Source organism: Dermacentor andersoni, chromosome 8, assembly GCF_023375885.2.
Source record: "Dermacentor andersoni chromosome 8, qqDerAnde1_hic_scaffold, whole genome shotgun sequence".
In the NCBI taxonomy this organism is placed as follows: domain Eukaryota; kingdom Metazoa; phylum Arthropoda; class Arachnida; order Ixodida; family Ixodidae; genus Dermacentor; species Dermacentor andersoni.
The window spans coordinates 104942861-104961577 of record NC_092821.1 but is presented as its reverse complement, the minus strand read 5'-3'; the positions used below and the strand labels follow the sequence as shown (position 1 = coordinate 104961577).

Below are 18717 nucleotides of genomic sequence, written 5' to 3'. Positions count from 1 at the left end.
TCGTCGGAATGCTGTAGATTTATAGCGATCTTTAGTACATTGATATATCGTTAGAGCGTTGTATGCCGCCACGAGCCTGCGTGAGTCGTTTCTTTTTTGATAGCAGCACCCCTCGCGCCGCCCATGCATGCACGCCCGGTAAAGTGTAGCATAATCAGCAACTAATGGTGTAAAGCTAGTGCTTATTGACACCGGAGTAGTTGAGACTTTGGCAAGCAGCCCTTCTTTTTTTTTCGCTGTCTGTGTCTAGAGTAAAAACATGTATCTGATCGCCATTTATTGTTATTATAATTATTACCATCGTCGTCGTCGTCGTTGTTAGTGAACTCGTGTCTCAATATTCCATAATTCTTTATTTCAGTTATGGTACTTATTCTCCAGGCAGTTCTGTTTGTAGTTATATATAGCATATATGGGTCAGCGGCGTAGCCAGAAATTTTTTTTCGTTGGGCCGAGGATAGGGGTAGTGGGGGCGCAATTGATTGCGGTCGGAGAGGGAGGCTGGGCAGGCAGCAAATGTAGCACAAATTTTGAGGGGGGCCAACGTTCGCGGTGTGCCCCCGCACACCCTTGGCTGCGTCACCGGTGGATGTCGCAATGCGCATGTAGCGTGCATCGTCTTTTGCTCTTCTGTATATACAGCTATGTGAATAATGCATTCGTAAGCATTTACGCTATGCGTCTGTTTCAAATAGGCTGACTCAAATTATATATTCACACGGCACACTTGTACACCTGCTATGGTACGTCTCGGTAAAGAGACTAGTAGTATCGATTTTTCTTTTTTAAATAAGACGACACTGAGCGAGAAAAATTGCGTTAAGCAGCGTCACTAAATTAGATTTTTATAATATAGGTTTAAAACCGGGAACACAGGCTTGCGACGACACAAAAAATACACAAAAAAATTAACATCTAGAGACTGGTGGCGACGCCACTGTGAAGTTCCCGAACTAACAGCAGGGGGAGTGGGTGCTTCCCGTGGCGTCATGTATTTTGGCGCCGTCTCTTCATGCGTAGCTATAGTTTATCTCTTCTAAATTTTGTCGCTTTATAAATTAACCGAATATCGATCAACTCAGGCAGTTTCGATAACCTTTCGTGAGCTAATTTAAAGCAGGCCAAATACGAGAAAAAGTTATTGAAGCATCTGCGACGGCCCGAGTTCGTTTCTTTTTCCAGGCCGATCTGTGACGTCAACAAGTTCTTATTATACTTGCTGTACCACCGTTGGCCGACCGAAATCATTTGTTCCATCGTGACGTTTTCGTGGTCGACCCCCCCCCCCCCCCCCCTGCCACGCTTTGCATTCAAGGGAACAGAAGTGACGCGCAAACTTACGCAAGTTTAGGGAAAAAATTAGGAGAAAGAAGTTTGGCAGAGGTGAGCGCCGTTTCACACATAAGTTAACTATATTTTTGTTATAATGTCGCGATTACGGGTTCATCGTTAAAGGAGAACATTGGAGGCAAAGGTTTCGAATTTGGCGCCGGAACCCCAGCGCCGACACGTGAATATGACGTCACAGATTCCTGAGTATGTTTTTCACGTATTTGCGCCTTTTGTGACGCATCAGAAGTTCTTGAAACTTGCTAAGTTTAGACTTCAGATCTACTGGAGAACAACGTTATCTATCGTTACGGATAACAAGTGCATTGGACTCGAGCATACGCTGTCAAAAATTTGTGACGTCGCCAAAAGCTGGTGTGACAAATTAACGGCGGCGGCGCCACCCTTCTTTATAGCACACGTCGTGCCTGGCATATCAGGCGTACTATATATCAGATATATTGGTATTGTATAGAAGGGAGAATTTACTAATACCACTTAAAATAATGTTCAATATTTAGCGTCCCTTTAAGTGCGCTCTGTGACTTGAGGAGGAATAAGCCTTAGCATAGATCTCTAGAGCCTCGCCCGACTACCACCACTCATTCCTCCCACATCTGACGTCACGTCCTAGGATGCATAGTTGGGCCAGTTGATGTTTCGGCGTTGGGAAACTGGAGCTCCGGCAGGACGGAAACGCGAGCCAAAGAGGGACTCGCACACATGCCTGTGTGTCTTCGCGTTTCGTCGTCCCAGCGCCGTGTAGCTCCCCCAATTAATGACGTCATACTGAGAGGGTGAGGTCCCATTATCGCAGTCCCGGTTTCTTGTAGTTCACTGTCTACAATTTTAAACCGAGGCGACGCGGTCTACAGTGTCTCCCGGCGCCGCGGTGCAGAGCGTCCATATGCAGGGTGTTTCACGTAACTTAATTGAACCAAGGATTTAAAAAAAAGTGATTAGCCGCAGCTGAATGAAACCAGCGGCATAGGGTTTGCAGTCATGTGGCGCTGCTTAGAGTATTCCTTATATTCCGATTAATTAGTTAATTAACTAAGATCAATTATGAAAACAATAATAATATTCACGTTAGGGCCAAGTGTGTTTCGTTGCATTGTAGAGGGGGTTCAGAAACGACCGATCTAATTTTCTGTGGCAACGTATACATGCTGCGTGGCGATTTTTTTTCTTGTCGGCGTTTAAAGAAAGTTCGCGAAATATGCATGAAATAAAACCACGTGACTGGGCTCGTGCGCTGTCGTATTGCAGCGCCCTCAATCGGAGTTCATGCGAAAGAACCGTGGGCGCGGACCCAGGTGAAGTAGAGCAGCCGCGGCTCTAGGCATCGGCTTTACAGTGCGTCCATAGCGCGTCAGCATCTTTGGAAAGGAACAGCCGCCGATAGGCTCCACGCCCGGCTGAGAGCGCTGCGATACGATAAGCGCACGGGCCCAGTCGCGCGTTTTCATTTCATATTTCGCGGGCTCTCTTTAAACGACGAAAGGAAAATCGCCACGCAGCATGTAAGTATACGTTGCCATAAAAAAAAATATTGAATTGTTCGTTTCTGAAGCCCCTCTATAACGCAACGAAACGCAGTTGGCCCTAAAGTAAGTATTAAATGTTTGGTATAATCCATCCTAGTTAATTAACTAATTAAGCGGAATATAAAGAATACTCTAAGCAGCGCCGCATGATGGCAAACCATATTTGCCATCATGCGGCGGTTTAAGTGGGCTGCGGCTAACCACTCTTTCTTTAAATCCTTGGTTCAAGTTACGTGAAACACCCTGTATATGTGGTCTGGCCGTTGCCGCCGCACCGGAAGTGCTCCAGCCGCCCGCTCGGCGGTGCTGGTCCTAATCAGACAGCACCCCACTTCTAGGCACGCTATCGAATTCGGGCCGCCGGTTTGCGAAACAGTGAACAACCCGCGCGACGAGTGTCGTGTGCACCCCGCAAGTGCAGGGGTTCTGCGCTCTCGGGGTTTATTTTGAGGCAAAACAAATCGGACGGTGTTTTTGAAGCCTTCGCAGCCTTATATCGTCTTTTGTAATTTCGCACTCCCCCCCCCCCCCCCCCCCCCCCGCACACACACACCTCGAAAACAACCGGTATACTTTGCAAAACAGAAACAAAAGAAAGATAAGGCCAGCGCCGCAGCGAACCTCTCCCATTTATACTCCACTTGTCTTAGCGGAAGGATTCATCGCCGTTACAATTTGCTGTAATGTATGCACGCAGGAAAAGAAAAACAAGAGTTTTAATTTAGGGAACCCAAGCGGCTTGCGTATACGCAAGAACTAGGGACGACGGTACTGCGCATGAGCAGACCCCCCTACGTCTGGGTCTGCGCATGCGCAGTATCGTCGCCCCTAGTTCTTGCGTACCGCAAGCCGCTTGCGTCCCCTAAAATTCTCTATTGATTGGCGTAACGGTACGGGACTGGAAGGGCAGCGGTGCGGATGAGAGTGCGAACGGGGTTATGGACCGATATTCTGGTTGACGTTGAGGGGGGAAAATGGAGCTGGGCATGAACGTGCAGCGCGCAGAGCGAAGAACCGACTGTCTATTAGATTCACGGAATGGGTGCCAAGCAAGGGAAGTGCTTAGACGCCTTCGACTGACGCATACTGGCGATGGCGTTGCGCTGCGAAGCGCGTGGGGGCGCGGGTTCGAATCCCGTCCGTATTTCGATGGGGGTGAAAAGCGGAAAAGGCCCGTGTGCCGCGCAATTTAATCTAACCCCCCCCCCCCCCCCCGCCCCACACCACTACGGCGTGCCTCGTAATCGTAAGGCGGTTTTGGCACCTAAAATCCCGTAATTTAGTTAAAGAAGGCAAGTGTATATAGTCGAAGATGGCAAAGTAGTTTGTGCGATGAAATTAATTAGCCGGGTGAAGGAGGGGAAACAGAAAAAATAATGAATGAAAAGCTGGAAGGTTAACCAGGACTGAGCCCAGTTGGCTACTCTATGAGGGAAGCGATGAATTAGGAAAGGAAAAACGTTAGGAGGAGAAAGTCCACTGCTGGCAATGGTCAACGTATAGCGGCAGTTGCCTGCTCTGTATCATTTAATTAGGAAATTCTCAGGCGTCAGGTGGGGTCAGCTGGCTCAAGACTATGTAGGGTCAATTGGAGTGTCGCTCGGAGAGGCCTTCGCCCTGCGATGGACATAAATAAGGTGAGGCTGATGATACGGGCATGTTTAACAGTGCCTAAATCGTATCTTACGGCGCGCTCTTTCTGATTTACGAAGCAAAACACATATATATGCAATTCCCTTTTAACGTCCGCAACCAGGATACAAGAAAATCCAGTATAGACCCAGGACAGAACGTGTACGCGTGAAAACGCGGGTCATTCTCGGGCATGCATCCCATGCATCCCCCAGAAAATTATATGGGGGGGGTCAACTAATTTTTCGACAGCGCAATACTTCTGATGACCTTGCCAGCAAAGGTACACTGCCGCGCTTCAGTGATAGAAACGACGGGAAACCCGTACCTGTCAAGTTCTGCTGGCAGTTCTGCTGTTATATTTGTTGTCCACGATCATAGAATGACTTACTGGCGCATGCGCCCGTCTTGAGGAATGGTTCGCTGCGCGGCATATGGCTCGACTCGTTTGCAACAACGACATCGTAATGCACTGGCGAGCTGTAAGTGTCATCAAAGCGCTTCATCGACATCAAATCATGTAGCTGACGTCCGCGCACTACATCCTGATGGCCTTCAGCACGTGCTGTTGTATGTAACTAGGCACTTTAGGCGCGAAATTCCAAAAATAGGGGGAGGGGGGGAGCTTACACTTCATTCATCTTTTCTTTTTTTTTTCCACAATACGTTGACCTGTACGTTGTGCATCCGCGCAATACACGCAAAGTGCCTCGAGCGGCCAGTCGCGCGGCAATATTGCGTGCATTTGCTGGTTTCTTTCACGCTCGGAAGAACGCTTTTATGTAGCACGTATTGAGAAACAGAAAGCTGTATCGGGCGCTTTTCGTTTTGCTCTACAATTTTCTCATTGACACTTTTCATCTAAGTATAATATTTGAGAACTTGATTAATTAATTAAGACTTAACTATCTTATTAGGCGGAATGAAGGAAGATAGCTTGAGTATCTCCAAGCGACAGCAAACAACATTACCCTGGTTCTGTCCAGCTACGTGGCATTCGCATATTTTAAAACTCTGGCTATAGTTAGCTGGGGTGCTCTGTATATATACAGGGCGTTCAAAATTAAGATTTATGGTTTTCTTGAAATTAGGCATTGGGAGGAATGCCGAGACCACCTGTGCAAATAAGTTATGCGGTCAGGGGGACACGAAGTGAAACGATAATTATCGCTGTCAGCAGCCCAATTAACTAAAATTTAATACTTAACTTTTTGTTGACCGCAGTAAGTGGGTATGTTTGTATTGAAAAGTTGGAGGCAGTTGTGTTTCTACACAGTATCAATTGGAAGCATTCTAGCGTGTCTGTGCTCCGAGATATCCGAGTCCAAATTTTAATTGTCGTTCGCATGATGACGCACGCACGAGAGTTAGGATCGGCGCAAAGCACCTCCCTGATGTGGCGCGGCTGTTGCGTGTGGCGTTTAGTCTGACAACGGGGCGGAGGCATTGGGCAAAGATGATAACAGTCCCCTTCCCCTCTCGGCTGGCGAAATAAAAAAGATCGAAGAACCCGGAACCGCTGTCGTAACGCGGAACCGCGCAGCCTGTAACGCTGGCGGCAGCTGCCATGCCGAGATAATAATGGCGCGAGCGGAGAAGCCGGAGGGCAGTGCGCGTGCGCAATGGTGACTGGACGAGAGGGCGTGGCCCTTGCCTGGGCTACGCGAATACAGCGACTGCCGATTTCCAAGTAGTGCAAGTTTTATTGAAATCAAGAGCAACAACTGCACGGTACACCGCGCTGTCAAAGCTCGATTTCGCCAGCCCAGAGGGGAAGGGAAACAGTTGTCATCTTTGCATCACGTCAGGGAGGAGCTTTGCGCCGATCTTAACCGTCTCGCATGCGTAATCATGCGTGCGAACGACAATTACGATTTGTAGTCGAATATCTCGGAGCACAGACACGCTGGAAGAATTCTGCCAACTGATAACGCGTGCAGTAACACGACTCCATCTTAACCTTCCAATACAAACACACCCACTTGCTGCGGTCAACAAAAAGTTGATTACTCAATTTTAGTTCATTTGGCTGCTGACAGCGATGATTACCATCTCATTTTGCGTCCCACTGGCCACATAACTTATTTGCACAGGTGGTCTTCCGTGCCTGCCTGCAGTTAATTATGAAGACCCGGTATATACATACACACTCATGGTGGTCTGCACCGGAGCAGTGTTGAATTGCACTTCGCTGCTCGAAGAGGCACGACGCAATGGGGTAAACGCGGTTTAATATCATATGGATCCGGTACGTCGAGGACGTGCGGCCAAATGCTAACGCATAATTCTCTCGCATTTACCGCTAAATCGCCGCTGAATTTTGTTATTGCATGTTCTCTGGCTAACCGAGCTTCTTGTCACGGTAAGAGTGGCTTTCTTTCCTTTCTTTTTCTTTTTTAATGAAATTGTGGAACGCGATTTACCAACACAGCTAAAATCATTTGTCTGTCTCCGTGTTCTCTTCTTTTTATGCGTCTTCTAAAAAAGAAATGAGCATTCGATATTTGCACCTTACACCCTGTGTTCTTATTCTTAATTTAGGACAAACTCTATATGCTTTAGCCGCTATATATGTGTCGTCATTGTTCGGGTCTGGCGGCGGCTGTACAGAACAGGCGCGTGCCCTATAGCGGTTACCTCGTATGGTAATTTGGAGTACGCACGTGCGCTATATTTTTCTACTGTGCTGAGTTCTATACGGGCGGTCGCGCTCGGGTTGTAACATTTTATGACGGCCTATTTTCTTATTCGGGTTATGGTGGTAAGAGTGTTTCTACAAAAAAAAAAAAAACCTCACAGACATGACACTAAACGCGTCAAGGATAACCTTTGCGCATAGCATATGGTATAGATGCTATGTGAGACTGTTGCAAGTCCATCTGGTAAAATCGTCCGTGTGTGCCAGGTGTTTCTTTTGAGGCGGCCGCACATTCTTTTTTGACAGAAACTTCCATATGGTCACTGTCATTCCTTGAGATAGGCTACGTGAATAGGCGGACATTAGCAGAAGGAAAAAAATTCGCCATTTACCTGAAATGTGTCAACTGTAAAATTTTCTCTCTTTTTTAGGACAGATGTAATTGCGAAATTATAGCCGGCAAGTCGGGAAGTGACGTCTGCGTAGCTGCATAGCGGAAATACTGATACTAGCGCCATTTCCGAGATATATGCGCTTTTAAAATGGGCTACGAAATTCAATACGTTCAATCCATTTAACAGTACCCGAAAAGTCTGCCTCTAACAGTTCGGGGTGACATTAACTGGAAATACATGGCATTTTGTAGCAGATTCGCGATATGCTTGTCTGGGAAAGTGTTACTAGTCTATAGGATTTCTGCGGTACAGACATAACTTCACTGCTTCTCAGCTTCAATATCGCATGTACAACGTGTGGTCTGAATTGGATAACTTAAAAGTTAATTAGCTCATTTTAGATAACGGGATCAATTATTGTCGAAAGAAAATTATTTCATGGTAATGTCCGCTCAGTCGCGTAGCCTGCCTCCAAAAACGACAGGGGCCTTAGTATGACAGTTACATTTGAAAGAATGTGTTCCGCATAAAAAGAAACGCCCACTGTAATTAACAAGGTTACATATAGAACCCGTATTGCATTTGGAATTCTTTCGGGCCCTTATAGGTGTTCGCTCTAAGGGAACACCTAAGGGCCGTTTCACGAGGCTCTCGAGTCTCATGGGTATATTGTTGGCCGAGTGACCTGGACCTTGACCAGGTCGGTGAGCGGAGAGGGCCTGGACAGAGACGAGGCGACTTAGAACGAAATAAAGAAATAGCAGGTTTAAATTCATCGTTACGTAACAAGCAGTCAGCTCGACAAGCTGCTCGCGAAGGAAAGGGAAAAACGAAGGCTTTCCGCCCTCGATGACGCGGATAAGGGGAGGCGTGCTCCGGGGAACGCTGTAGTCCAGGACAGGGAGGGAACCGTCGACCGAAGCGTGGCCTTCGAGATTAGGTGGCGCATCTCGGAGGCCACGTCCGACACTTGCGCGACCGTCACGAAGCACTTTCGCAAGCGAAGTTGTCGTCGTCCAGCGTCGCTCCGACCCTTGGAGGGAAAGGGAGAAAATATGTTTCCCCACCTGGAGCCACAAACGCAGACGCTCGCGCAGCACCACTCGTCTTGTGTTCGCCGCCGAAATACGGGCGGCCTTCCGGCGTTTTTTTTTTTTTTTTTTTAACCGTCCGAAAACGTCTTTGTCGTCCCAGCGATAGTTTGAAGAACTTGGCGTTGGCCTCGGGTCACGCGAAACGGAACACGTTACAGCGCCCGCAACGGCGCCGCTAATTTCGCATTCGTACGATGTACTTCCGCCGCGAGATGGGCCTTCACGTTGCCGCATTTTGAAAAAAAAAAAAAAAACTCCTTTTGTGATGACGGAGAAAACTCGGCCTCGCACATCTCTACGGGAACGCCGCCCCCCCCCCCCCCCCTCCACCGTTTTTATTGGCCGTCTTCTTCTAGCCGTCGTGCCGTAGCCCCTCTGGGTAAGTCTCATGCTTTCCCACAGCTGCGTCGCGGCCTGTGAATGTCTCACGACTGCGGTATGTAATAAAACGATGCCGTTGACTGCACAAACGCGCCGTGCTGCGCGACAACCGCCTCTTCTTTTTTTCTTTTTTTTCCCCGATTTTCTGACGCGCGGATCATTACGCGCAGCTTGCCTGTCTTATTGGGCAACAGGTGGCGCATGCAGCACTCTCGGAAAAAAAAATGGAAGGCGACCCTAAGCTTTGACTTAGGTGTCTCTCAGTGGCACTCGATCGCCCCTGGCCGTTGGTGTTATTTAGGTTAACCTTAGGCGAAACACAACGCACGAACCGAATGCGGAGGCAACTGCCTTTTGCAATAATTAGCCGGTTAAATAGCGTGCCGTCTTCTTTTGTGTGACGTCATTACCTTCCGCTTTCTACTTCCGGGTTTCCGGCCATTTCCCCAAAGTCGCGCTCACGTGGCGGCTCTCTAAAGTCTGTACGATTCTCTGCTTTGGTGTACGCCAATTGGTGATTTCTAATGAATTCTAATTATTCCAGACACTTCAGTAACTCGAATTCTAACTAAACTTATGCTCTGATATCATATCCGTAATGGAACCCATGAATTTCGTACCGCACTACAGTGCCTAGAAACCGTACTTTCTGATTAATTTTGCGTTTCCTCCCCAGTCGTCTCAGGAGCTGAACCGGAAGCGCTGCGCAAGAAACAAGAGTGTCACTCGATGCTCGCGCCACAAGAAAAATTATTTGGATACATAATCTGTCGCGTTCTCTTTCTTCGCGGCGCACGCAACATCCTTTTTGTATGGTATAGTAATGCATGTGTTGTGGGTTTCGCAATAAATGCACAGACTTCAACACTCTCAGACTATAAGCGTACTATATTTACTTGTTTGCTTCATACATAACACGTATATGGCCGAATTTACGATGGCTACTTGGCGAAAATTATTTTTCAGACCGACGAATAGCGGATAGCAGCTGCGTCAGCGCAGTCGCCTGCTCCTCGTCCCTTCACTGACGAGCCTCTTGCCCTATAAAACCTGCTGCTTGTGTACTAATAGAAGCTGTATAGTTGGCGTGAGCGCGGTGAGTAAACGGCGTGCGGTTGGACGTGTTTAACATATGAGCTGTAGAGGGAACGTACGTAAACCTCAAGGTGGGGTTAGAAAAAAAAGAAAAGTAGCAGCTCGCGCGCTTAATTATACGCGACGTAATTAGGTGGAAGGACCGCGACCGAGGGAGGGGGAGCCACGTGACTATGATTCGTGTCGCAGAGAGGTTAGCTTCGAGGCTCGTTCTACTCTGCAGAGTAAAGGGTAACGACGTTGAAGAAGGCTAAAACTAAGTCGGCGAAAGCGGTAGGCGACCCTAACATTTGACTTGGGTGTCTCTTAGTGTGGCACTCACACCTCGGCGTTGGTGTTTTTTAGGTTAACCGTAAGCGAAACACAACGCACGAACCGATCGCGGAGGCAACTGTGTTTTCCATTAATTAGCCGGTTAAAAGGCCTTCTTGTGTGTGACGTCATTGGTGACGTCATTGCCTTCCGCTTTCTACTTCCGGGTTTCCGGGAATTTCCCCAAGGTCGCGCTCACGTGGCGGCTCTCTAAAGTCTGTACGATTCTGCGCTTTGGTTGCGCCAATCCGTGATTTCTAATTAGTTCTAATTATAATTAATCCTAATTAGGGTGCGGGGGTGGGCTCGTTTGGCGAAGGTATCGAAGGCTGCGAGCCGGCGTTTCTCGTGTTTCTCGCGGCGTTGAGAACGCGTGGTCAGCTGGCGCGGAGCTCGTTTACTGGGGGAAAAAAGAAAAGAGGAAGCAAAGGCAGTCGCATCTTGTCCGGAGGAATGTACTCTTTTCTTCTTAGCCTCGATTGTTACGCTTGTGGAACTGCGAATATGCCACCCTTAACCACCCAGTCTCGTGTAAGGCTCTTTCGAAATTTCTCGAACTCAATTGGCTCCTTGCGGCTGCTTGGGCGAATAGAAAGTGAGAATTTCGAGCCTGATCGGGCTTGGTCGCGATCGAAAGTGCCCCGTGTGATATTGTATACGGTTAATGCAGGCTTGGCAAGGCCGTAAAAAATGCAAAAGCGAAAAAATAAACTAGCGGTGCCGTCTCGTTAAAGTTTCCTTGTTGTGTACCCTGTGCCGTAATAAATTCTGGAAACGTCTCGCTGAGGCCATGGTGAAGCGTTTTGTTTTGTTTTGTTTGTTTTGTTGTTGTTGTTGTTGTTGATTTGAAAAGGAATAATGTTACGCTCGACCTGGCCACGTTCTTCTGGAATGTTTCGTGCAGACACGCAAAAAAAAAAAATGATCAAACCAAGCGAAAATGCAGCTGAATGTTTGAAGTCACAGTGACGCCACAGCGCCACTTCAGGCTCCAAGTTCGAAATTTGGCCGTGATTGCTTCCGCTGACGGGCCATCCTTTCTTTCCCGCGCCAAAGAAATGCACAGAGATGCAGGAAAGAGCATTCCCGCTCCCGGACGTTTCTTGGCCCTGTGCTGCAAAAGCATGTGTCCCTGCGTTATTGTCACGTTGTCGTGGCGGCGAAGAAAGTAGCGAAACTCTGAATCACGCAAGGAGTTTTTATTGGGCGAACCTGTGCATATACAAAAGCAATTGAGTGACCCTTATGCAAAAGGATTTAGAGTTCCTTTAGAACTCCTAGTGAGTACCTATGGAGTCAGAAGGGGCTCTATAGGAACTCGCGATCTATAGAGTCGTCTGCACAGAATCTCTGTAAGAAGTCTAAAGAAACCTGTCTATAGAAAAGTCATTTCACTCACACACAATAGATGTGCAATAAAGGGTGTATTGACACCTTATGTACTGAATTCTATAAAGTAATTTTTATAGAACCTCTCTAAAACTTCTAACGCGACATGTCTATAGACTGACTCTCCATTCACCCTCTATAAGCGGTCTGTAGAGGGTTTATTGCCATCATATGTACAACATTCTGTAGAAGAATGTTTGTAGAACGTGTTCAGAACTTCTAATGCAGCCTGTCTATAAACTGGCTCTCCATTCCCATTCTACAAACGTGCCATCTTATGACATCATGTGTACTGAATTCTACAGAGGAACGTTTATAGGACGTATAAAGAAGCTAAAGTGCGGCCTGTCTAAGAACGGCTTTATATTTGCACTCTATGGACATTCAACAGAAGGTGTTGAATACTGTTGAATAATGTCTCAAAGTGTCTTTCTAACTCCGAAAGGCAACAGCGCACCCATGGTGAATGTTGTACATGGAACAAATGTGATGTACAATACATCAGAGCGAATTGGACAATTGCATACGCTGGAAGCGCAATGATAGTGGCGAGCGCAGTGGGTTTTTATACATGACTCGTCGAAGGTCCCAGCGTAATCCCTGGTACTCGCATACCTTCCAAAAAATACATTATTCGCATCGCGCATACAATCTGATTACACAAAGCTCAGCGATAACATACACAGTAGGTAGAAACAACGATGATGTTCGAGTAAGTTCCAGGTCATGCACGCGCGTCTCGCGCTGAGCGATAACTTTAATTTGTTAGCGACTGAAATGCATGTCCCCGGAAAAAGGATAAATAAGAGCAAGTGTCAATGTTGTCTGGTCATCTGTAACTTTGGTAGCCGTTACTCACCGACGTACCGTGTTAAGTACAAAAAAAAAAGAAAGTCGTAGCTTCGCCCGAAAGGCGAAGCATCGATTGCGATAGCAAATTGGTAGACAGCTATACGAAGGAAGAATAGCAGATTTATCTGTCGTGTAAACTTGTAAACGTTCGCTTACTAGCTGATTTAACAAGTATGCATGCGCGCACTAGCAATCATGAACACGTTTCGCTCGATGACCGCGGAAACTCACTGTCAAAAACGCTCGATCGAGTGAGGAATCGCGGCAGCAGCAGCGAGTGCATTGACCTTCGTGCTGCCTCTCGCTTCAACGCGAACTATACGCGGCCAGAACATAGCGCCCACGAAGCTATGAGCCCGCGGCGCACCTCTACTCATCGCATATTGCTTTCAACATAGGGCGCGCGCCGCTGCACCATACGCCGCAGCCGCCGGAGTTGAACGCCCCCCCCCCCCTGCACCTCCCCTCCCCCCTGTGCAATGCGAGCCGCCATCGTCAGCTCACCGCACGCTTTCACTCGCACACATGGCGCGCGGCGACGACGTTATCGAACTTGGACTTTACACGGAACACCACGGCGACGGCAGAAATGCGCCTGGAATGTCCATATAATTGTTATCGCAACAAAATTAAGCGGAACCTCCCTGAACGGGAACTGTCCCAGATATGCATAGCATTATATGGCGGTCGAAATGGTGTGCGTGTGCGGAATGTGTTATGCGGGGTAACGATGTGTGTTGGGGTTGTTCTATGCGTTATAATGCCGTGTCCCATCTAACCTTACCTAAGCCGTTCAGCGAAAAAATATATATATTGAAGATACGCGGTGCAAGATATACAGCTATAAGACCTATACGGTGTTTGGTCGTCAGAGGTCTGTCGGCTGGACACTATTGGTCTTAAAATCGTGTATTGCTTCAGGATTTCTTTTTTTTTTTCGTTGAACAACTTGGCTAACGTTAGCTGGGACAACCCTATACATGCGTGAGGAGCACGAGCAGAGAGATGCGCATATTTACATTGCCGAACTTATGCAATCCGCACCACGCCGACCACCATATAACGTTATACGGTTCGACAGATCTTGCTCAGGAACGTTTCGCTTAACTTGTTTTTGCGATGCCCGGTGCGGCATAGCGAGCGCGTTAATGCCGTCATAGGCAGCGGAGGGGGGACGGCTGCACGCGCGTGCATAATGAACCAGTGGAGCATCCTTTCATTTTGGGTCCCCTTTACCCATCTTCCATGCTCACTGGCCGGGTGTTTGCCAGGACGTCCGATACTGCTTGTTGTGCCCCTTTTCGGACAGGCTTGGGCATTTCTGGCCTATGTCTAACGCCTCCTTTCTACGTATGGCGTATGGGCAACGGCGAAAGCGGACAGGTTCATAGAATATTTCGTGCTGGCGCGCCTTCTGTTATCGCGGACACTGCGCTCCGGATCGCATCTAGTATTAACCGCGCACGCAGTGGGTTTCAACTACGCATTCTCGCAATGTATTGGGAAATTGTTTTTCCGGCTTCACATGAATATTGTCGACCAACTTATCCATCTAATGCTACGCATTTACATACATAATTAAAACAAACGACATCGCTACGTTTTTTGCGCTCCCAACACTGACTCACGAGGCGTTACCGCATCTCGTGCGCGAAGTTCTGGTGATGCAGCGCTTCTAACAGTTACATTCCTAGCGATGTCCCATCGCATTCTCCATAGCAATCACGCGTAAGAGGTGTCTCTTTCATTTCGTCCGCGTTTTGCATTGTGTTGGTGGAACGTCTCATATGTGCCGTTCTCTCTTGCAGGTGTAGCCGGAGCAGTTCTGGCGTAAGACAGAGGAGTGCTCCGTCAGAAACCCTCAGTCGGCCCTCTGCCGTCTGCAGCCGGGCCGAGCCATGAGCGTGTACAACGTGCGGTCGTCGCAGACGGTCGCCACCGCCTACTTCAGCCTGGACGCCGCCGCTCGGGCCTGCCTCGATCCGTTCGTGCCCATCTTCCTGCGTCACCACGGTCTGACCGCGCTGCAGGCGGGCGTCGTACTCTCCGTGGCCGCCATATTGTCCGGGCTGTTCGTTCCCGCCGCGCTGTGGCTTCCCAGGTGGCGCCGCAACAGCTGGCGCTCCGTACTTCTGGCCAGCAGCGTCGTCTCGATCGTCTGCTACCTGTCGCTGCTGGCGATACCGCCGACGACGACGACTTCCGGCGGAAGCGAATGGGTGTCGCCGTGTCGAGCTTCCGAGCCGACGTCGTCTTCGTCGGCGCGTGGCACGCACACGGGCATCGCCGTTGATTCGACTGGTGGATCGATACCTTCAATACCGGCGGGAGGGCACGTCGACGGCCAAGACGCTCCACATGGCGGCGGCAGTATTCGTGGAGGAGAAGCGAACAATGGTAGCGGGAGGCCGCTTCCGGCGCCCTCTCCGACCTACGAGCAACTCCCCACGGCCGTGCCTCTAGTTGCCGACCCGGCTTTCCTTCTGTCTTCGCATGGGGCGACGGCCGCAATAGGACGAGTGCACTTGCGAGTTCGCAGGGCACCGAATGTGTCGGAAGAAGAAAGCGACGCGGTCGCAGCTGCAACGACTCGGCGCCCGCCACTGTCCGCGTCCCCTCCCCTCGCGAAGAACGCATCTAAGGACGTGGCGCATCCTCTCGACGAAGTTTCCATACCGATCAAGGACAAGAAGCGCATGCGTCCAGTGCCCGCGGACCCGGATTGTCAGGGCGATGAGACGAGCCCGGACTGCCCTGTGGTTACTCACGTCGCGGAAGGCGACACCGGCGACGGCTCGCGGATGAGCAGTGCCGACCCGTTCCTGGACGACGCCGCGCTGCTGCTCCTGGCCTCTGCCGTCGTGCTCGGTGGCTCCACGTTCGCGCTGGCCAAGTTTGTCGCGGACGAGTCGTACTTCGCCTTCCTAGACGAGATCGACGCCACCGAGAAGTCTCGCAGCCACGAGACGTACGCGACGGTCGTCACCGCCCTCGTGCTGGGCGCCGTCGCCATCTTGGCTTCCCAGGCGCCCTGCCTACCGCTGCCCACGTGGGGTTTCCAGGAGGTCTACCTCGCCGCCTTCGGGACGCTCGTGTTCGCCTCGCTCCCGCTGGCCGCCTTCTTTCCCGAGCCGTACCAGCCGCTTCGTCGCCAAGCGACCTCCGGAGCTTGCCGCGGCGTCGGGACAGTTCTCAAGAACCTCGAGGGAGCCCTGATCGTTGGCGGCCTCTTCTTCCTGGGTGTCCTGGCGGGCCTGGAGCAGACCTTCTTTATGTGGCATCTGGAGGAGACCGGCAAGAAGGTTGAGCTCGGCGTCGTGCTCATGGCCAGGGCGGTGTCCAACGTTGCCTCGCTATTCCTTCTGTGCGCCGGCGGCCTGCCCAGTCGCCTGCTGGCTTGGCTCGCCTTCGGCATCGTCTGCGTCGCGGCCCGGTGCGCCTGTTACGTGCAGTCCGGCTGGGAGCTGGCGGCCGTGGCTCAGCTCCTGTCCCCGCCTTCGACCGTGCTCGTGTGGGTCGCCTGCGAGCGGTGGGCGCGCCGCTCCTCGACAAGGCTGAGCACCGAGCGCGGTCTGCTGGTCGTCATGCGCTGCTGCCACAACGGTTTGGGGTTCTGCGTCGGCGCCCTGTCCGGAGGCGGCGTCGCCTCCTGGCTGGGCGTCCGCACCACGCTGGGAGCGGGCGCGGTTGTCGGGGTGGTCGGCGGACTGGCCATGCTGGCCGCGAGCCGGTTCGTGTCCTCCCGCCCGCCCAGCTACGACCGGCTGCTTTGGGACCCGACGAGCGCTAACTCGGACAGCGAGTCCGAGGAAGAGCCCAAGATGGCCGGTGATGCCGGTGATGCCGGTGTGCCTATTGCGGTGTCGCCTGTTGCATCGTGATCGCTTTTTCCCCCCGGATTTTGACGGGTCCGCGAACGGACGTTGACGTTTTTCTCGGGAAGGAATGTAGCGTGCTGCGGGTACACGCGTTCTTTTCTTTTTTTTTCACGAGATTCAAGCGCTTTGTAGTCAACGTGTGGAAAGACAGGGTTGTCAGTTGCGAAGGTGGAGCGGGAACACACTAGTCGTCTTATACTGCATTGCCGAACACCTCGCGGCTTCGGGGCACCGCTGCATATAACACGCGGATATCCATTTGTGGCCGTGTCCGCAGACGTTTCAAAGTAATGACGCCATCAAGTTTCGCACACATGTGGATATCGTTCTCTGGCTGTGTCCGCAGATGTGTCAAATAAATCACACCATCAAAATTTAGCCGTACAATAATGACTAGGTTGGTACATGTGGCATATAGTGATATACATATCACGTTGCCGGAACCATAGCCATCTGACTCGGAAGTCTGATCGTGGAGCTAATTGTGGTGAAGGGTTCTTTGCTTTTTAATAACTGTGGAGAGAAACGGGAATGCGTGTTCATTTGTGAATGCGTTGGCATGAGCCCACGTCGCACATTCAGTTTTGCCCGAGCAACATTCGTCAAATATGTTTCTCTTATTTTACGCTTTGTTCTTTCTGCTTTCTAAAACACCTACACATTTTGAAAGTTCATACTCATCTCACACGCTTGTAACATGTGTCGTCATGTCCATTGTTCGTTTCATGTGTGAATTAGTACTTGTTTCCGGCGTTGGATATAGCCGAAGCTTGCCCAACATTCGACCGCGGAAACTGCGGAAACTTGCTACTCATTCTTAGAGGACCTCACCTACTGCTTCCTAGTTTACAGACGTGATGCTAACCCTTATGGCACCAACAGGTTTCTTTAGCATAGTCCGTAGTCTGAGAGTGTAATGATATACGGAGCCCGCTTTAGCGCTCGTACAGGGAAGCCCCCTTCTGCAAACGCTTTCCCGTCATGTGAAGTATGCGCTGTTGAACTTGTCTAGTCCAGTCCACTACTTGAGCCAAAGAACACATACCAATGCCGACGTGTACTGTATCTACAGCAATGCTGCGTTTAGATTACGCCATCTGAAGGCTGCATTTACAACACCGAAGTGAGAGACTGATGCATAATTTCCTGGAACAAACCGGTGCGTTGGACATCTGCGCCACCTCGCATGCGTAGTGTCATCCCGCGTGCATAGCGCCATCTGGCGTGCGTGCTGTCTTGAGCGCATGTGGCAGAGTAACCTTGTGATCACACTGGATGTTGAGGGAAGCGAGAATGAATTCCTAAAGAACTCCGTTACGATAAAATACCAAGTGCCTTTCCAGAGACTGCTCTTACGCCCACCGTGCGCGCGAGTCAACAGCGCCACAAGTATGTCTCCTTCTAGTCAAGAGTCTTGTTCCTCCTGTTTTCAATGGTACCTGTGCAGAGTGCTCGATGGCAGTGTTGCTGTGCGTACTGCTTTCGTTCATTTGTAAAATAAAGCGTTGCGTGAAAGCAAAAGAAAAACGCCGTGGTCTATGTATTTCTATAGTGATGGCTGTGTAACATGGCATGTACAGTGAGGTACACTGTTGAAGAGAACAAGTCGACGTGTGGCTCGCACTTTTCTGGTGCTCTAGCTGTGCCAGCGGGAATTACGTCAACGTACTTGACAGGTACGCTGGAGTACAGATATGCGTAGATTTCTCGAGTGTCATTAAACAACACAAGCGAATCAGTAAAGCTGCATTACTCTGAAAAAGAATTTAGCACCCGCCCTGGTTGCTTTGTGGCTATGGTGTTGGGCTGCTAAGCATGAGGTCGCGGGGTCGAATCCCTGCCACGGCGGTCGCATTTCGATGGGGGCGAAATGCGAAAGCATCCGCGTACCGTAGGTGCACGTTAAAGAACCCCAGGGGTTCCAAATTATTCCGGAGAGCACCACTACGGCGTGCCTCGCAATCATCTTGTGGTTTCGGTACGTAAAACACCATAATTTCTTGAAAAAATTTAGCTTCATAATAGCTTAACTTTTTTTTCAGTTTCAGCTTATTCAGGCTAGTCAGTGCTGTACATTCATAATGGAATTTGCATGAGGAGGTCCCAGAGCGCAAAGCTGTATGGGGACCTCCTGTTCACTTACCCTAAATTTGAGGACACTTTCTGTTATTACGC

At 49.9% G+C, this 18717-nt stretch overlaps 1 protein-coding gene across 1 annotated transcript in view; it reads left to right on the top strand.

The window, feature by feature from the left end:
- LOC126529243 (major facilitator superfamily domain-containing protein 6-like) overlaps positions 1-18069 on the top strand; it is a 30907-nt gene extending 12838 nt beyond the window's left edge. The window contains exon 2 of the mRNA XM_050176843.3: positions 14473-18069. Within this exon, the coding sequence (XP_050032800.1) occupies positions 14563-16545 (1983 nt within the window). The 5' untranslated portion in view covers positions 14473-14562 and the 3' untranslated portion in view covers positions 16546-18069. The remainder of the gene's footprint in view (positions 1-14472) is intronic.
- The last annotated feature ends 648 nt before the right edge of the window (positions 18070-18717 follow it).